Here is an 18,575-nt window from a genome sequence, read left to right on the forward strand (position 1 = left end):
TTTATGGGCGGACTTGGCATAAGTATGCGGATCCAGATAACTTTGATAATTCCTTCACAAAGTTACGCCTGCGGCATACTTTTAACGGGCAAACTTTTATCTTACGACCAAGATAACTTTGGGAAGGAATTATCAAAGTTACGCAAGATACTTATGCCAAGTTGGGCCCATAAGGCAATAAGTAAGCGGCCAATAGCATAACTTCGTAACCTTCACAAAGTTATTGCATAAAGCATACTTTAATTGGCAAATCTTTTACGCGTGATCCCAGATAAACTTTGAATGACTTATCAAAGTTACGCCGGATCACCACATACTTATGCCAAGTCACCACATAAGGCATAAGTATGCCGCCTGGCGATAATTAATTCTTCACGTCAGATGCTGCAAAAAGATAATAAATTTAAACTCCGCTTTGCGATTTTTTTTAAAATTTTGATCACATGTTCAACTTTAACCTATGGGTTTTATACGAAGAAAAATTTAAAGATTTCAACATGATGCAAAAAATTTAAAAGACACCCCAACGGCGGCAATTTGCGAATTGTTAATCGTGAGTTGAGATGGACTGGGTCAAGATGCGCTAAATGGTCATATTACCAAACCGTCCAACTCTAATTAAATTTTGATTTATTGTTTGTTTTCTTAGAATTTCCTTAATTATCAAGTATAACTTTTGCCCTTTATTATGCCTATATCTAACATATCGAATAAAAAAATATTACTTCCAAGTATCCCATTTCTCTTTCTTTCATTTTTAATGGGAAAACGACATTTTGCAAATAAAATCCTTATCTGGATTGACTTGAAGTCCATAAGGAACCACCTTGTAAGCCGTGACTGATGGAAGAACTGAACCCCACAAAGAGAGATCCTCACTTGTGCAGACACCAAAAGTCTGATCAAACTGATGGACTTTCTAGTCTATTCTTAAGAGGAAACAGTCTTTATTAGTTCACGGGTCCTTTATTTTTGTCCCTCTCAACTTCAACCACCATTCAATTTCCCAATCAAACCAACTCTTATGAAAACCTCAAGTCCTTAAAATTTGGCAAACTTCAACATCTCGTTCTCCTTTAAAACTCCATCTTCAAAAATCATACACATATACTGGACAACTATGGACTGGTTTTCATGGCTCTCCAAAACTAGCCTTGACCCTTCTCTTCTTTACGACTATGCTCTTATTTTTGCTCACAATGAACTTGACCAAGATGACATAGAGTATTTCAACCATGAATTTCTCCTAAGCATGGGCATTTCAATAGCCAAACATAGGCTAGAAATACTCAAGCTTGCTAGTAAGGAAAAGAGCAGAAGCTCAAGAAATCATATCTTTTGGTTTGTTGTAGCTATCAGGCAAGCAAAGCAACATTTTGTTAAGCGCTTGAGCACATGGACTCGTCGATCAGATTCTGGTGCCCTGGTGCCTCTGAGAAATTATAGTTCAAGATGGAAGGCATCTATGCTGAAGAGGAACAAGAAGTTAACTGCAGCTAAACAAGAAAGACCAGTAATGCAGAGTACTAATGCTACTCCTAATCAAGGAAGATTGATGATGCTTACCAATGGGAGTCCCAATCTCATGATAGATTCTTCTGATCCCTGGATTAGAAGCTCTTCAAGCTCCCCTGTTCAGGATTTTCGCGACGATGATGACATGGAAGGAATTGATGGGGGAAATTGGCCAACTGTTGCGATTGAAGAGATAAAGTGGGATGCAATGTTTCAAGACTTGAAACCTACCTAAGTTACTATCCTCATGTTTTTTCTTCCTCTAGATACCTTCCACTTTCAAGTGTTTTTGGGATTTGGTGGATCATATTATTCTGAACTAATTGCCTATAAGCAGCAGAATGCAACGTTTTTTTTACTATACTGAACTTCATATCTTAGATTGCTATTATGGTGACACACAATTCTATTCAAATAATTATTTCTTAAAAATGATCATGGTAATTAAACCTGAGCACATTGTTTTCCTTTCAGGCAGTTAGTTAACAATGCAAAATTTTCAGTAAGTTCACTCTCAGAAGAATGAGTTGTGTGAAGGACTTGCGGTGCAATCTATGGCTGTCTCTTCCCCTCATTTATAAGGTGGAAATGGAATCTATAGTTGTTACCTTTTTTTGTTTAACCGTCTGGTATCTGAAGTCCACTGGTCCGACTAATTCTAATTTGCAATGGGTGGGCCCACTTAGGGCAGTAAAGCGCTTCCAACCAAGAAATTATCCATTCCCGCCTTGATTAGCAGGTGTTAGCACGGCTAAACAGCTCTTACAGAGGATAAAAAGCTAATACTACATCACAATATTTTCAAAATCAGCCAATAAGATTTACTTAATGAACAATAGCAATCTGCTGGCTATTCAATGCACTATTTAGTATTTATTTCCTGATATAGAAGCCTTAAGCTGTCCCTCAAAAATCATTAGACTATCAACACTAGTACATTTTACTGGGACATCAACCATAATCAAAATTTTGGTTTTACCCAGAGGAACAAGATGGAAGCCACATTTAAGAACACTTCCAGTTATGTTAACAGTAGGGGACATTTCCTTATCAGTACGGAAATGCAATATACATAAATGCAAAAGGTGACAACGCGAATCAGTGATCAGAAGCCTGGGCCAAACGGAAAGAACCTGCAGCATACAACATCTGGTAAACTGGTCTAATTCTGATGGTCAAGATCATGCTCAAGCATGCACCAAAGGCGGAAACTCCTGCTAAAACCAGGAACGTGAGCCTTAAGCAATTTGGGCCCAGACAGTGGGATCCTTGTTGCTTTCCTGCTTCTGTGTCATAGACATAACCAGCCAGTAGACCAGAAAACAGAAGTGCTCCTATAGGATTGCCAAGCTGCATGAAGTTGAATATTATGCCAAAATGTTTCAAGCCAAAAAGCTCGGAGGCAGTTGGAATCATTACACCAAACTGAACACCGAAGCAAACCCCTAGCAATGCTGTCGCAGCATAGAGAGTACCACTCAGAGCTGAAGCATAAAGAAGGAATTTCACAATCATGATGATTTGCGTTACCATCATCCAAAATGTTCGTGTTATTGTTTTTGACCTCACAAAGTGTTCCGAAACAATACCTGCCCCAAGACGGCCCAAGAAATTGCAAAAGCTGAACAAACTTAGTAATATTGTTGCGTCATTTACACCAAATGCAACTCCAGTCTGTGCTAAATTATTAAGAACAGTTACACCAGAGCCAACACCAAGGAAGTACGGCACGCTAGCCACAGAAGCTAGAAGTCAGCTTTAATAATAGCTTCACGAAATTTGAGGTCTTCACCTTTTCTAGGCTTCTTTTTCTTCTTCACTGCACCCTCACCCACAGCCAGCAGCATGTCTATCTCAGAAACATCTTCACCTTCGTGAAAGATCCCAAGGTCTGCTTCTGATGAAATTGGAGTTAATAAGGATGCCGTTTGGCTGGAACAAACTTCTTCTTCAGTCAAATTGTTTGAGGAACCACCTAATTCTTAAGATGAGATGGAAACAGTGTCATCTTCAAGGGAATTGCTAGAGGAGACATCAAGAAAATAACCATTATTCCAGTGAGTATATAGGAGATGGAACTATTTAGAGATAGAGCGTTCTTCCAAATTGTTGTAGTAAGAAGATATACTGCAAGCAAGAGACTTGCTGCTTGTGTGAAAAGAAAATGGACATGCTCAGAGGAATCCTCGCCGGAAGCTTGTGTGCAAGCCCGGATAAAGTACATCATGACCAAACAGATGATCGGAATTCCCAATGCTAGAAACAGCAATAACTCCGAAGCTGAATCGTTAAGAACCATAGCAAAGATCTCAGTGAAAACTGCATCACTCAGGCCAACATAGCCTTGGAGTAGTCCAGCAACAGTGCCTCTACTGAGAGGGAAGTTCCTCATATTGGTGACAAGTACTGCTGTGCCCATCCATGCACTGCTGTTTGTAGCAACTACTAGTGCGAGCCAGAGCTGCCATTCAATCAGATATCGACAGAGAAAACTATCAGAACAAGTTCTGTACTATGTGAACAAGTTCCGTAAAATGCAAAACCTCAAATTTTGTTATAAACTGTTAAAAACATAGAGCATCTAACATGGGAAGTATGTCAATGGAAGTCGTAAATAGTTAAAAGAAAACAAATCAATGAAGTCAATAGAATAATGCAACGACATTGCAATTGATCGGAGCGAAGAACAGGTATTACTCTCTCTCTCTCTCTCTCTTTTCAACAAGTGGTCCAAAGCCATAGAATAGTAAGCTTGAAATAGTTGAAATCACCGAAGTCAGTTTTTGGCTAGATGAAATGGTAGAACCAAGACACTAAAGAATAAAAATAAGAACTTAAAGAAGAGAATTGCACTTAAGTACACATATAAGCAGGAACACTCCACAAGAGGATATTGTCAAATTTATTTTACAGATAACATAGAACATTGGTGATACATAGAGCTTGAACACCTCAAAGCATAGCTTGAGAAATATAAGGTGTTTTGAAGGAGATGCTAGATAGATGAGGTGAGAAAAGACAAGAGCCAAGGTGCAAAATTACGAGGAAGAGGTGCACCAGTGACACAGCTTCCAGAAGAAAAAGAAGAGCATGTCTTTATTCAGCTTTTATGCAAATGACCTAACACTATGTAGAGGAAATTAAGGGTAATCCCTTCACCATTATTACTGATACCAAGAATTTTTCAAATAAATAGAAAGCATAGGAGAGTTAACAGAAGCATTAGCTGCATTTCACACACATATTTACTATCTATGCTTTTATTCACTATCCACCGCTGCATCTGATTCTTGCACGAAACATGGCTAACTAAATATGTGATATAATGTTCAAAGAAAGATCAGCAGATGCTAATATACGATGCTTCACTTCATAGTTCCACTCTTGTGCCAAAAAGATTCACATGATAGAGCAATTAGATCAGAAGGAAGGCAGGGGGAATAAGTTGGAAGCACCAAGAAGATTAGCACAAGAACTACATTGCAGAATTTGATCAGATTGTGGTAAGCACAAATAAAGTAGAAACGATAAAGCAAGATCTAATATGTGCTAATTTTTCTTTTAACAACTTCTAATGCAATGCTGAGCAGAAATGATGAATATTTGCAAGGCCTCCCGTGAAAGTACAGTCAGCTAAAATCTAGAAACAGTAATCCCAGGCAAGAAATGAGCCTGTAGAAGGTTCAGATCATTGCACTCATATTCACGGATGTCAAATCTCTTCATTGGGAGATTATCTAGAGTTCTAAAAGATGACTGAGAAAGTATCAACAATAGCAAAATGACAAGCCTACAAGAAATGGTTGGTATTTCCTCCAATTATTTCTCAACTGTCTATTCCAGTCCAAGCCAATGTAAAAGCTTACTGAACATGAACTCATACAATAGGGATTAACAGAAGAATCCATGTCACATGCATTTACTCCGGTCACAAACCCCCTCACAATCAAAGACACATGGTTTTGGGGTTTAAAGATACAGTAGAAAAATCCAAATGCAGATTCCAGTAATTAAAGATACCTTTTTTATTCTTTTTTAAGATTTGAGTTAAGATTCCACTGAATAAAATGAATTTGTGTCTAATCCAATAGCCCATTTAAAGCTTACTGAACATGAACTCATACAATAGGGATTAACAGAAGAATCCATGTCACATGCATTTACTGGGGTCACAAAGCCCCTCACAATCAAAGACACATGGTTTTGGGGCTTAAAGATACAATAGAAAAATCCAAATGCAGATTCCAGTAATTAAAGATACCTTTTTTACTCTTTTTTAAAAATAAAAAAAAATAAAAAAAAATTGATTTAAGATTCCAATGCTCAATAAAATGAATTTGTATCTAATCCAATAGCCCACTGAAATAAACTGGCTGTCTAATCCCCATAACTTAAAACTGAATATAAGGAAAAAAAGTGCCATAAATTGAACCTATTATCCCCAGTATCAGCATCCATATTAACTCAGTATTTCTATATCAGATTAGTAGTTCATAATTCCACAGCTTTAGGACACTAAACGTGAAATCAATAGAGTTTAACCTTCTTCCCCCCACCCCTCCACAATTTAGAAATAAACAATATGAGGTAGATTAGGCAAGGCAGATAAGAACTTGACCTGGAAAAAGAAAGACACTAAGCACAACAAATCAAAACTTACAACCCAGTAAGGCAAAGACAGCACAGTCTGGCTGACAGCAAGCCAAAGAGCACTATAACCAAAGAAAGAACGACAGACACCACAAGATTAGGCAACTCTTTAATTTCAACATCACACGTGGTATGTTTAAGACCACAAGATTAAAGGGCATTTTGATACATTATACATATTTTAATTTAAGATCTTCTTTACTTTTTTAAACTCCGTGCCCATCAAACTAAGACAAAAAATTGAAACGGAGGAGTATCTCTGTAATTCTATATCAGATTAGTAGTCCATAATTCCACAGCTTTAGGAGACTAAACGTGAAATGAATTAGAGTATAACCTTTTTCCCACCCACCCCCACCCATCCCCAGTTTAGAAATAGAGTAAATGAATTGATAAATAATACTATGAGGAAGATCAGGTATTCAGGTAAGGCAGATAAGAACTTAAACTGAAAGAAGAAAGAAAGAAAGCACAAGAAATCAAGAATTTACAACCCAGTAAGGCAAGGAGAGCACAGTCTGACTGACAGCAAGCCAAAGAACATCATAACCCAAAAAAGAAAGGCAAACACCAACAAGCAAAATAACCCAAGGTGGGAACTTGTTGGAAGCTATGCCTTGAAGAATGCCAACATTCTCTCCAATATCATTTGCCACTCCAATAATTGTCAGTTGCTGCTGACTAAAACCCAAAACTGATTTCAAAGCAAGGGAATAGAGAGGGAAAGTATAAGCGTTACCAGCTGCTATTTGTACCCAAACAGCAGCAGCAAGACCTACCCATGGTGGTCTGCTTCCTTCTTTTAGGACAGCCATTCTTGATTCTTGAAACTACAAAATTCGCAACCAATGTTTCAAAAGATCAATTGTTTTTAGTCCCCACTTGTGTGAACAACTAGGAATGGACCAACAGGGAATTGAGCTAGACAACAAAACAGTAAGTAACGCGGACAAATTCAATATTGAAACTATTGGAGCTGCGAATCACGCAGGCTACTAGCCTGCTAGGTGGTCCATAAGTGGAAACTTTTACTGAAGTTTGATGGGAATACTTCACAAGAAAATATTAAATGTCCGGTGTCCCCATCTTTGACCCCTCTTAAGTTATGAAAAACACCACGTCTGTAAAGATTTTAATGGAAAAACCTGCATGCAGTGGTCTAACACGCACAAATATCTCCTTGTCGGAGTCAGAGGCTTAAAAAAAATATGCAAATGTGCATTTAGTAGGTTTCGATCCAACAATCTTAAGACATTAAAGGCATCACTTAGCTAGTACTCTATTCAGTTAAGTTGGATCATGTATTCCTTCAGTTAATATTATATATATTTTAAGAATTATATATATAATATATCGAGTTTAGTCAGGTGACAATCTCTAAAAAATTATTAGCAGATGTTCCATATATGGATTATGGTAAGGAAGCTATCACCATTAGCACTCAAACAGAGCACAATACATCAGATTCACCTCATACTCTAATTAAATTAAACTTTATTAATTTTCCTTAGGTGAGGAGGGGAAGGCTTCAATCGTGTGTTACATAAGGAGAATTAAAAAGGGGAACTTTCATAAATACAAGATATGTAAGAGTTAATTATATAATATGCAACTAATTTAGATGTTAAAAATTATGCAACTTAAAGCTAAAAACAAGGAAATTATTGTTATGAATCAAAAGCTTAAAATAAGGAGATACCCTATATTAGTGATATTACATAATTAAATGCATATAAAAACACAATAATTTCTTACCTAAAAAAGCTCCAGCACAATCTACTAGCAAGCTAATTCATGAATTTTAACAAAAAAAGAAGAAGTTAATTCATGAACAAGTGTATATATGTGTGTGTGTGTGTGTATATATATATATATATTCCATCTATATATTGTATATTGTATACCATATACTATGTTATTGTAGAATAGAATTGGTTAGGACGCATAGTAATATATTCATATATAAGGTATATTGTAATATTATATACTATATACACAAAAGGTATAATTATATGATATACTATATATAATATACTAATTTCTACTATTATATCCACAAATATTTTGTTATCATCTTTTTAGTTAAATTTGTCAATTTGAATATAGCATATATTTATACCATATCTTTTCATGTACTTCTCTTATACCATATCTTTTCATGTACTTTTATTAATATTAATATATTCAAATAATTTCTTTTAATCGCAAAGTGAAAATAAAAAAATAAAAAAAGAATAAAGAGTAAGAAATATGAAATTTGAAGTTGATTTTATTTTGTTTATTGGGAAAATTACATTCTCTCTTATGCCCTTTTTATAATTTATTTTTTTTGGGAAAGGTGGAGATGGGGGGTAAGGAGGGGAGGGGGGAAATAAAAAGTGGATATTTTGTTTTGTTTATTTGAAAAATTACATTCTCTCTCATGCCCTTTTTATAATTTTTTTTAAAATTTTTTTTGGGAAGTGGGGGCAGAGAAAATAAAAAGTGAATATACATTAATGTTAATAACTCCTTAAATTAAGTATTATGGATATTTTAGGAATGCAAAAAGTTGTATTTTTGTAATTAAAAAGTTATAATTTTGAATAAATTATATTTATTTAATTTTTAGAAAGTAGTTGTAATCTTTTTAATTACCATTTCAAAATTTTTTATTTGTGTGACTTTCCTAATTAAAAATAGTTGCAAAAAGGGTTGGGAACCTGAGCTGAAGAAAACGGCTCCTTTTCTATTTAAGGTCGAAAGTTGAAAGTTTCATGTTATTGATGGACCATGGATCCTGATCAGCCTGTCTCTTTGGTATTGATGGACCATGGATCAATGACTTTTTGCCTTCTTGCTCAAAGAATTCACATGCGATTTTGCCATGGGCTGAAGCCCAAATTCTACCCATTCAAATATGGGCAGCTTACTGAAAATATGACGTATGGGTCCATTTTGCCACACCACTATCATACAGATTACAGAGTTTGTATTTTTCTGTAAAGTAGTTGAGCATTTATTTGAAATTTTGAATTGTGAAAGAATCATTACGCCTTAGAATATGGAAAGAAAGAACAAAAGACTGTATGAAGCTTTAGATAACATGTCCTAATCTCCTCACATGCACTACTCTAACGTTTAGTTATGTAATTTTAAATTGTCCCGTTTAGAAGACGACCATTTGAATAATGATTTTTAGTAGTATAATTCATCTCAAAATATTTAACTCATGAGATGTAAACATTTAAGTAAACCAGGAATAATGTATGAAGCTGTCAGTAAAGCATGTATTGAGGAGCCTAGCAATTCTTGTACCAGCTCCATCAAACACGGCTGATAATCCACGTGCTTGTTCAGATTTTATTAATCTCATCAATTAAAAAAACAATCCTGTCAAAAGCTACTATTTGGAAATGGCAGTTGAAATAATCATTATAGTCTCTTTAATCATGCAAGTGGCCAACGGCTGCCGTCGGTGTAATCTGTTCAATCGAAATTAAAGAAGGGACCCAACTCACCCCCATGATGTTTTTGGCAAAAAAAAAGTCTACAAGCTTTGAAATTTTGGGTTAAAACCTTGTACAGAACTATACACTTACTTAATTATAATTACAGCTTTTCCCATGCTGTAGGGTTCCCCTTGATAATAGTAAATTGAATTTAACGCAATTTTAATTTCTTTTCCCCACCAAGTCACTTTTCTCTTTTTCTTTTGGCAAGTCGAGAGTACACTTGAAATCTTCTACTCTTTAGTGGGAAATTTCACTTTTTCATTCACTAAGGCCTTTTTGTGTGGTCACATTTGCTGGATTATATCAACTGTCAACTGACAATACAAGTAAATTCCAATTTTTACCTTCTACAAGTTAAAATTGTCAAATTTCAATTATTTTTTCAGTCCATCTGTACATGGCTTTGGGTCATTGATCAATTCGCCAAGAAGTCACTGTCACGATCTGCACGCCAGATTCCAAAATTTAAATCAAACCTGTAAGAGAACGCCATGAAGTACGATATGTTAGCATTAGTTGTTCAGAGACACAATAAATAGACCAAAAAATGAACAAACAACCAACCAACAAAAACAAATAACCTCCAAACAGGTCAACCAAACACATAAATCTACGCAGTTGAACCAAATTTTAGGTTCTAATTGAGTGCCATCCACTGCAAAGGAAAAAAAAAATGCAACAAAACCAATCAAAATTTGCACGAACGAGGAAAAAGAAAAGATTAATTTTGACGCAGGTTTAGTTAATTTTGATGCTTAATACCTGCACTGTTTCAATTTACGTGGCATTATTTGACCTTACACGGCCATAAAGTTAAGGAAAGATCACTTCTTGGGGGCAGTAGAAGAGAAAAGGTGCCTCTTAAATTAAACGGAGCTGTAGAAAGGGTGCCACATAAATTGAACGGGCATGAGCTATTAAATCTTAGATTATACTGTGATATACGGTAAAAAACAATACAAAATTTTGGGATTTGGGGTTTACGCCTGAAAAATACAAAAAATATATAAGGCCTCTCCCCGAATAAGCTAACTGTACATCCAAACAGTTCACAAAACTCTCATAAATCTTCAGCCTTGGACATAACGGATAGCCTACTAGGTCTTGGCTGAAAATCATCTCTTCGCCTTAAATGATGCGACGACGGTCGAATCAAAGCAGCAAGCGCTCTCTTCACCAAATCACCTTCAACAGTTCCAATTCGAACAAGTGAATTCGTCATAGCTGACCTCCTCATGTTCAGTTGATAACTCGATCGATACGACGATGAATTTGAATGACTTTGATTATTATTTTGATTCATGTTTTTGTGAAGACTGCAACGGAATGAACCTGGATGTGTTGTTGGTGAACACATACATGTTTTCTTCTGTTTTGACGGTAACGGCCTGCTGTTCTGTTTTTGTTGATGTGAGATCGAACGGTTGACAGATGTGGAGAAACGGACGTTAGGTGATGGTGAAACGGATCGGCGAAGATTGACTCGGGTTGGGGAAGTGGATCGGGTCATGAAATCAGAGCTGGAAAAACTAGGTGAAGTTGAAGAAGACAATGAGTATGAGCAAAACCGACCCGATGGTGAAGTGGATCGTTGAAAATGGTGATGAAAACTTGACCCGTTAGTTTTGCTTCTAGAAGATGAAGCCTCCATTAAAAAGGAATTTTGATTAAAGAAAAAACGATTTATTTTTTTTTTCTGAATTTAGAAGTGCCGTTTTGCTCTCTATTTCGGCAAACCTAAGAATAACGAAGGCGACGATTATATAGGAGAATAGAATGGATGGCAAGATGGTAATATGTTGGGATTTAAAGGGACAGTTTGGTCAACAGTTACAGGTGTAGGGTTTTCCAGTGGGTCAAACGGTAAATCACCCCAAAAAAGCTATGGGCTATGGGCACTTCGATGGCAACGCTCACGCGACTAAATAGAAGTGATGATGACGCGCTGTTAATAGTGGGGATTATGGTGTGTCTTTTGGTGCACGTTACTACAATTGAAGGTGGGTTTAGGAAAAGAGTTGGGCGCCGAATCTGGGGCCATTTGTCTGTAGGATTTAAAATCGGATTGACACGTACACCAAGGCCTTTGTTGCTGTCCCCAAATCAATGGAGGAACTACGAGAATATCCAACTTATTTGTCTTGAGTTCTGAACTGACTATACTGTCCCTTATGTCGGGCAGCAATTTACTCTTTAAACCCATCATCATCATGTTGAGGTCTTTAATAACTATTGTCACTCACAAATAATGAGGTCCATAGTGTGTTGTTTGTGAAGATGTTGCATTTTTAAATCAAGCAATACTAATTCGTTATTCTTAGGTTTGGAAACTTATAAAGTTCTTTCATCAAACTTTCGTTAATTAACCTACAAATTTTATATGATTAAATCAGGTACTGTAGGTATTTTCTAATTTCCACCTCCGAATATTTTTAATTTTCTTATTTATATCGTGGGTGGGATGACAATTTGAGTCCTTGTGTGGTTTTAGGCATCCTTGCCTCATAAGCTCAACTTTTGCGATTGAATTAGATTTAAGGTCCATTTTCTTTAATGGAATTAGAGTAAGGCTCATCCAATTCTTATTTCACTCGATGTTAGATTTTCATATTATCTTGTTCACGTTCTAGTTGGCAGGCTTAAACATGTGAGGGAGGCAGGGGCGGAGCCACCTTGGCTTGAGGGGTGTCAAACGACACCCCTTCTCCCGAAAATTATATTATATATATAGGTGAAATTTTGATTTTATAGGTATGTATACTAGTGTTGACACCCCTTAACATAAGTTGAAGGCTTAGCGTAGTGGTTAAGGGGTTGCAAAAAGTCTCTAAGATCACGGTTTCAAACCTAGGTCACAACATTTCTACATTTTTTAATACCCCTTAATATGAATCCTGGCTCCGTCACTGGAGGGAGGGTGTTGAATTATCCCACATATAAGTGGGATGAGAATCTATATCATTATTTGGTATTGAACGATCTTCAATACTTCATGAGCTATTTTGAGACTTAATTAAGTTCGAAGTCTTATTCTCATCAAAATATAATTTAAAAGTTGAAATAAATACCGATTAGTTTACATTCAAAACATATACTCTTCTCCATTCTACTCAACATGTAACGATTTTGAAAAATGAAATAGACGTGATTAAGTTATAAATTAATGTGATAGTGCGATTTAATTATTTATGAATTAGTGATATTATATTTATTTATTTGATATAAATATTTAGTACGAATAAATTTTAACCGTCAAAGTAATTCCATCTAAATGTTTGGATCAAATTCATGACTACTAACTATAAATTAGTACAACTTTTTAGAATTAAAATATGTAAAATCTTGATTATATGAAAACATTGAGATAAAAAAAGTGGAAGAATTATAACCCTTGGCAGAAAATTAACATCCAATTTACAACGAAGAGATTGAGACGTTTTCCTAGTTCTTTCCCATAGGAAGAGAAGATTGAGTGAAACATCGGATTGAAAAAATTGAAGAACTTGTGGTTATGAACAAAAAGGAACAAAACAAGAATCTTTGTGGTTGAAGAGCCAGGTACCGTTAGACAAACGGCTTGAATTTTTTCACAAAAGAATAATACCCCATCCGTTCCATAATAAGTGTCATTTTAGCTAAAAAATTTATCTCATAATAAGTTTTATCTAAGGAAATCAAGACATAAATTGGCGAGTTTTTCCAACTCTATCCTTAGACAAAAAATGACAAATAAGATCTACTCCCTCCGTTTACTTTTACTTGTCCACTATTTCAAAAATAAATTTTCACTCTTACTTATCACTTTTAGCATATCAAGAAAAGACAATTTTTTTATGTTGTTTTACCTATAGTATTAATTACTCGTTCAAATCATTTTTCAAATCTAATAAAAATATACACCAATTAATATGGATATATTGGTGAATTATGCACTTCATTTGTTATTTTTTAAACAGTGTGAAAAGCCCAAAGTGGACAAGTAAAAGTGAACGGAGGAGTAAATAATGATTGGAAAAGTCACATAGTAACTTGGTATTGTTGAATTCCTAATGTCAAAAGAATTGCTACTCATGCACGCTCTAATCAAGAGGAAAAAATTATTTATTTTTATTATATAGTAATAATTTAATAAACTTCATATTGCATTATTAATTTTTTAATATGCGTATTTTTAATTAAGGTTACATTTGTTATGGGGCGGAGAGTATGAGAAACACTGGTAACGATAAACGGGTGAAGCAGTTGTTGTGTGGGTCCAGTTGATCCTAAAATCTGTGTAGATGGTGCACCTACATGACAAATGTTATGTGTTCTGTGGCTTCATTGACTTTGAGTGTGGTATCATCATGTATAAAATTGTTTTCACTAAGTTCCCGCGTAGCTTTCAAAATCAAACTTTCTTTGTGTACTTTTCGTTTTCTTTATACATGTATGTCGACATTATTGATATTATATGCAAATAGATTATTAATTATATTACGGATATTGTTGAAATATTCTTTAGTCAAAATTTCATGTAGAAACAAGCCAAATTAATAATATGGTCTCCCATCTCTTATGCAAGAAATATTAAATTTGAATTTCAAGATATTTAGGTAAAAAAGCCTATCTCAAGCTTCGCTATAGAATTATGGAGCATCAACCAAGGGATAACATAGCAAAAGAAATGGGCTCTAAACAACTGAAAGTGAAAATAAACAGTTTACTTGTTGTCAAGCTTATCAAAGAGGACGACATCCAAAGACTATAATTGAAGAGTATAAGTATTTGTTGGAAGTTAATGTAATCATTATCACACATATTTGAAGGGAGGCAAATCAAATTGCAAGACAAAATGACAAATGAAAGCTACGTTGCTAAAATATGTTGTTGGACAAGTGTTTTAAAATTAAAAGCAACAACGGTTGATTTTACATTGGATTTCAGTTAGCACAAGTTGAAAGAAAAAAATGTTTGAATATAGTAATTGTTTGATAAGAGTATTACATACTATATGCTGGACTGTTTTCAACGTCTCTATTTAAAACTAATAAGCAACTAACAGGAAATTGTATCTCAAACTTAGACTGTTATTCCAAAATTTTCAGAGCACTTATTTTATTTTACCAGTGTAATTCTTGTTGCATAATTTACTCAATCTTATTAGTACAAAACTTTTAAGTTGGGTAATTTTGATCATTTTTAATTGGTAAATGATCCAATGTTTGATGCTTCCAAGTTATCCTTCTTTATGGACGGTATAGTTGAATTAATTAGCGCATTTGTGTTCTCATTTTTTCGCAATAGATGACGACATTCTAGAAACAATTCCATTCTTTTTTTTCCACTTTACCGTTCTGCTTTGCAAGAGGGATTATCCGAAAAAATCAGATTTTTTACCCTCTTACAATTTGAATACAGATTTTTCATTTGTAAAAAATGAAGAATATTTTTTTATAAAGGACAACAAACCATTTCTCTTGTATCCCATCATAGTAACAGCGTAAACGAATTTTTGCACAATTCCAATTTAAGTGCCTTACCTTCATTTTTGGTCTGTCCCAAAAAAAAAAATGTCTTTTTCTACATTTAGAAAGTTGATAATTCAAATATCATACTCCCTCCGTCCTAAAAAGATGGACACTTTTCGCTTTTCGAGAATCGAACGAGTTGTTCTTTGATCGTAATTTTTTCAAATGTCTTTTAAATATTTTAAATTATTAAGGTGACTTATAATACTTTTTACGTAGTTTTCAAATATGTAAATTTTATTTTAAAAAATTTAAAGATTCTATATTCTAACACACGGTCAAAATTAGGAATTTTGACTCTCGAAAAATGAAAAATGTCAATCTTTTTGGGACAGAGGGAGTACATTTCAAGTTTAAAACCACAAAAAATCCAAAGGACATAAAGTAAATTACACATCTTTAATTTAGAACCACAAGATTTAAAAAAACTCTTTTTAATCCTTAAACCTTGGTCCCAATCAAATTAAGACACTTAAATTGGGAAAGGAGAGAGTAATTTTTTTTTTTTAAAAATAATTGCTTGTTTTAATATTTTCCAGTTTATATATTCTACTGATTATGAGTAATATCTCTAAAATAACCTGATAACATAAAAAAATTGGCATTTGCAGAATACATGCCTTGTTAGTTAAATAATTTTGAAGTATGGATAAGAAGTTGATGTGAGTGATTATTTTCTCCTTTCGGTTAAGGCTCAAATATGCCCCTAACGTTTGCGAAATTGTACACATATGTCCGTCGTTAAAAGGTTGGCTCAAGTATGCCCCTAACGTTTTTTTATGCGTCATATTTGCCGTTATACTAACAGTGCCCAACTAAAACACGGGTCCCCCTCTTTTTATGCCCATACCCGCTGCCCCGCCCGAAACCCACCAAAATTAAATCCCCACCCTCTTATTATTTTTCCCTCCCCTCTCTCTCTTCTCTTAGTTTAGGCGACTAGAGTTTGCGTCGTTTCAGCTAAATTTGATCGGAGAAGGGTCGTCATTGCTGTTTCCGGGTCATATTAGTTAAGGTATGAGTTTTTATTCATCTATTTATCATTTTGTATGCTAGTTAGGGTTTTTCTGAACTGTTTGTGTGTGGGTTAAGTTGGGTTTTATATAGTAAGAGAGATTTGAGTATTTTATTGTGTTTTAGGCATCTATTTCTGATTTTGTATGCTAGTTAGGGTTTTTTTTGAAGTGTTTGTTTGTGGGTTTAGTTAGGGTTTTATATAGTAAGTGAGATTCGAGTATTTTATTCTTGTTTATAGTTGTTTGTGTACGTTTAAATACTAAAGAACACATATCTGGTCATTAAAGTTAATTTTTTTAGGTTGTTGTGGTTCATAATCAAGTAAAGTATTCCTCTTTTAGTTGTTTGTGTACCTTTATATACTAAAGAATAAATATTTGGCCATTAAAGGTGTGTTTTTTTTTGCTGTTGTGGTCCTTTAAAGATGATGATGTTTTGGTAGTTGGGAACACTTTTTCTGGTTTTGATGTTTTATGGCTTTATTTACTGATGTGGTGCCCCATTTGTGTCCGCTTTTTCTATTGTTTTCATGTGTTGTCCGTGAAGATGATTGAGAAAGTGGACTTGGTCTTCCACTATGGGGGTAATTAGGTCTTTTCACATGACATCGTCTATAATAGAAAGTTGATACACATTTTGGTTGGTTGTGAAGCTTGTATGATTACTTATGAATCTGTGTGTGAAGAATTTACAAAACATTGTGGGTTTAGAGTTGTTAAACAACTTCTAGTGACTGGCCCCTCCGGGAGGTATTACTTGGTTACTGATGATGATGGTATAAGGACTCTACAATGCTTATTCTCTAAAGAATTCAAGGATATTAACTTCTTTGCTGTTGATGCATCTGAACTAAAGGTTTTTGCTCGAAATATCCCTCACTACACAGAAACCTTTTCCATAGACTTTGATGTAGCCTCTGAATGTGATGAAGAAAAATCAGATGATTCTTCTGAATCTGATTCTACAGATATTGAAGTGTCAATGAAAGAAAAAAAGAGGTTGTAACTGATAAGTTGGAACAATTTCAAGAGTTAGAGATAGGTATGACTTTCAAGGATGTTTATAAAGCTAGAACTGCAGTTAACTTTTATGCATTGGTCAATAAGAGAGGGCTAAATTTAAAAAAAAAAAAAAAAAGATAGAACTAGGGCTAGTAACAAATGTCAAGAGGGTTGTTTAGGTTGTATATCTCAACAGATAACAATAAGAATAGTACTTGCTTGAGTATCAAGACCTTTATTAATAAACACACATGTCAACCAGCTTTCAAGAATCCTAGGTCTGATCAGAATACTTTGGCTCAGTTGTTTAAGAAAAAGGTTCAATACAATCCTAAGTACAAGGTGAAAGACCTGAGAGGGGAGTTGGAGAATAATTTTGATTTAAATGTGACTAAGGCTAAGCTCAAAAGGGCCAAGGTGTTGGCTCTTCAGAAGTTAGAGGGCAGTTTTGTTGATGATTACAAGAAACTTGAGGCTTATGGGCAAGAAGTTAGACAATCTAATCCTGGCACTGATGTTGTGATAAATACATTAAGAAGTGCTCTTGAAGAAGGTAAAAGAAAATTTCTAAGCATGTAGATATGCTTCAATGCATTAAAGAAGGGTTGGAAAGTGGGTTGAGACCATTAATAGGAGTTGATGGTACATTTCTGAAGGGTAGATATAAGGGTCAGATGTTAGTGGCCCTTGCTCAAGACTCCATGAACCAATTTTTTCCCTTTGATGCTGTGAAGAATACATTGCCTAACTCTCACCATAGATACTGTGTGAGACACATTGAGGACAATTGGCAAAAGAAGTGGAGAAGTGGACAAATGAAGAAGTTGATGTGGTGGTGTGCTTGGAGCACTTATGAAGAAAAGTTCAAAGACCAACTCAAAATGTTGGGTGAATTATTCAAGGAAGATAATTATTCTGCTGCCAAGGATCTGTTACACTATCCTCCACAATCTTGGTGTAGAGCATATTTAGACACTAAGTGTAAAAACATGATGGTTGACAATAATTTCACTGAGTCATTTAATTCATGGATTCTTCAAGCTAGAAGAATGCCAATCATCAGGATGCTGGAGGAAATTAGGACAAAGGTTATGAGGTTGTTGGTTAAAAATGAAGATGAAATTAGGTTATTCCTAACTGTTCAGTTAAAATTTCATTTCTGGTTGAGTTTCTGTTGACCTTAATCTATTATTTGACTTTATTTTAATAGGAAATGGAATGGTGACTTTAGTCCAGAAGCTCTGAAGTTGTGTGATGACTACAGGACAATTCTTGTCATTCCATCGCAAGGTTGAGTATAATGGTGACTATGGCTATGAAATATCTGAAGGTGAAGATAGGCATATTGTTGATCTTTCGTCAAAAGATGCACATGTAGAGTTTGACAA

The 18,575-nt window shown here is 34.8% G+C and overlaps 2 protein-coding genes and 1 pseudogene across 2 annotated transcripts; 1 reads left to right on the plus strand and 2 right to left on the minus strand.

The window, feature by feature from the left end:
* The first annotated feature begins 857 nt into the window (after positions 1 to 857).
* LOC132055605 (uncharacterized) lies at positions 858 to 1,969 on the plus strand. Its single transcript, XM_059447519.1, has one exon. The coding sequence runs from the start codon at positions 1,121 to 1,123 to the stop codon at positions 1,748 to 1,750; it is 630 nt and encodes a 209-aa protein (XP_059303502.1). The 5' UTR covers positions 858 to 1,120; the 3' UTR covers positions 1,751 to 1,969.
* Positions 1,970 to 2,366: 397 nt separating this feature from the next.
* LOC132055604 (protein NUCLEAR FUSION DEFECTIVE 4-like) lies at positions 2,367 to 7,373 on the minus strand (annotated as a pseudogene).
* Positions 7,374 to 10,547: 3,174 nt separating this feature from the next.
* Positions 10,548 to 11,392, minus strand: LOC132055606 (probable protein ABIL3). Its single transcript, XM_059447520.1, has one exon. The coding sequence runs from the start codon at positions 11,308 to 11,310 to the stop codon at positions 10,720 to 10,722; it is 591 nt and encodes a 196-aa protein (XP_059303503.1). The 5' UTR covers positions 11,311 to 11,392; the 3' UTR covers positions 10,548 to 10,719.
* Between the last annotated feature and the right edge of the window lie 7,183 nt (positions 11,393 to 18,575).

Source organism: Lycium ferocissimum, chromosome 5 (assembly GCF_029784015.1).
Source record: "Lycium ferocissimum isolate CSIRO_LF1 chromosome 5, AGI_CSIRO_Lferr_CH_V1, whole genome shotgun sequence".
Lineage (NCBI taxonomy): Eukaryota > Viridiplantae > Streptophyta > Magnoliopsida > Solanales > Solanaceae > Lycium > Lycium ferocissimum.

Excerpts from the sequence above, each read along its gene's own strand:
- LOC132055605 (XM_059447519.1), top strand. The coding sequence starts at position 1,121 with ATGGACTGGTTTTCATGGCTCTCCAAAACTAGCCTTGACCCTTCTCTT.
- LOC132055606 (XM_059447520.1), bottom strand. The coding sequence starts at position 11,310 with ATGGAGGCTTCATCTTCTAGAAGCAAAACTAACGGGTCAAGTTTTCAT.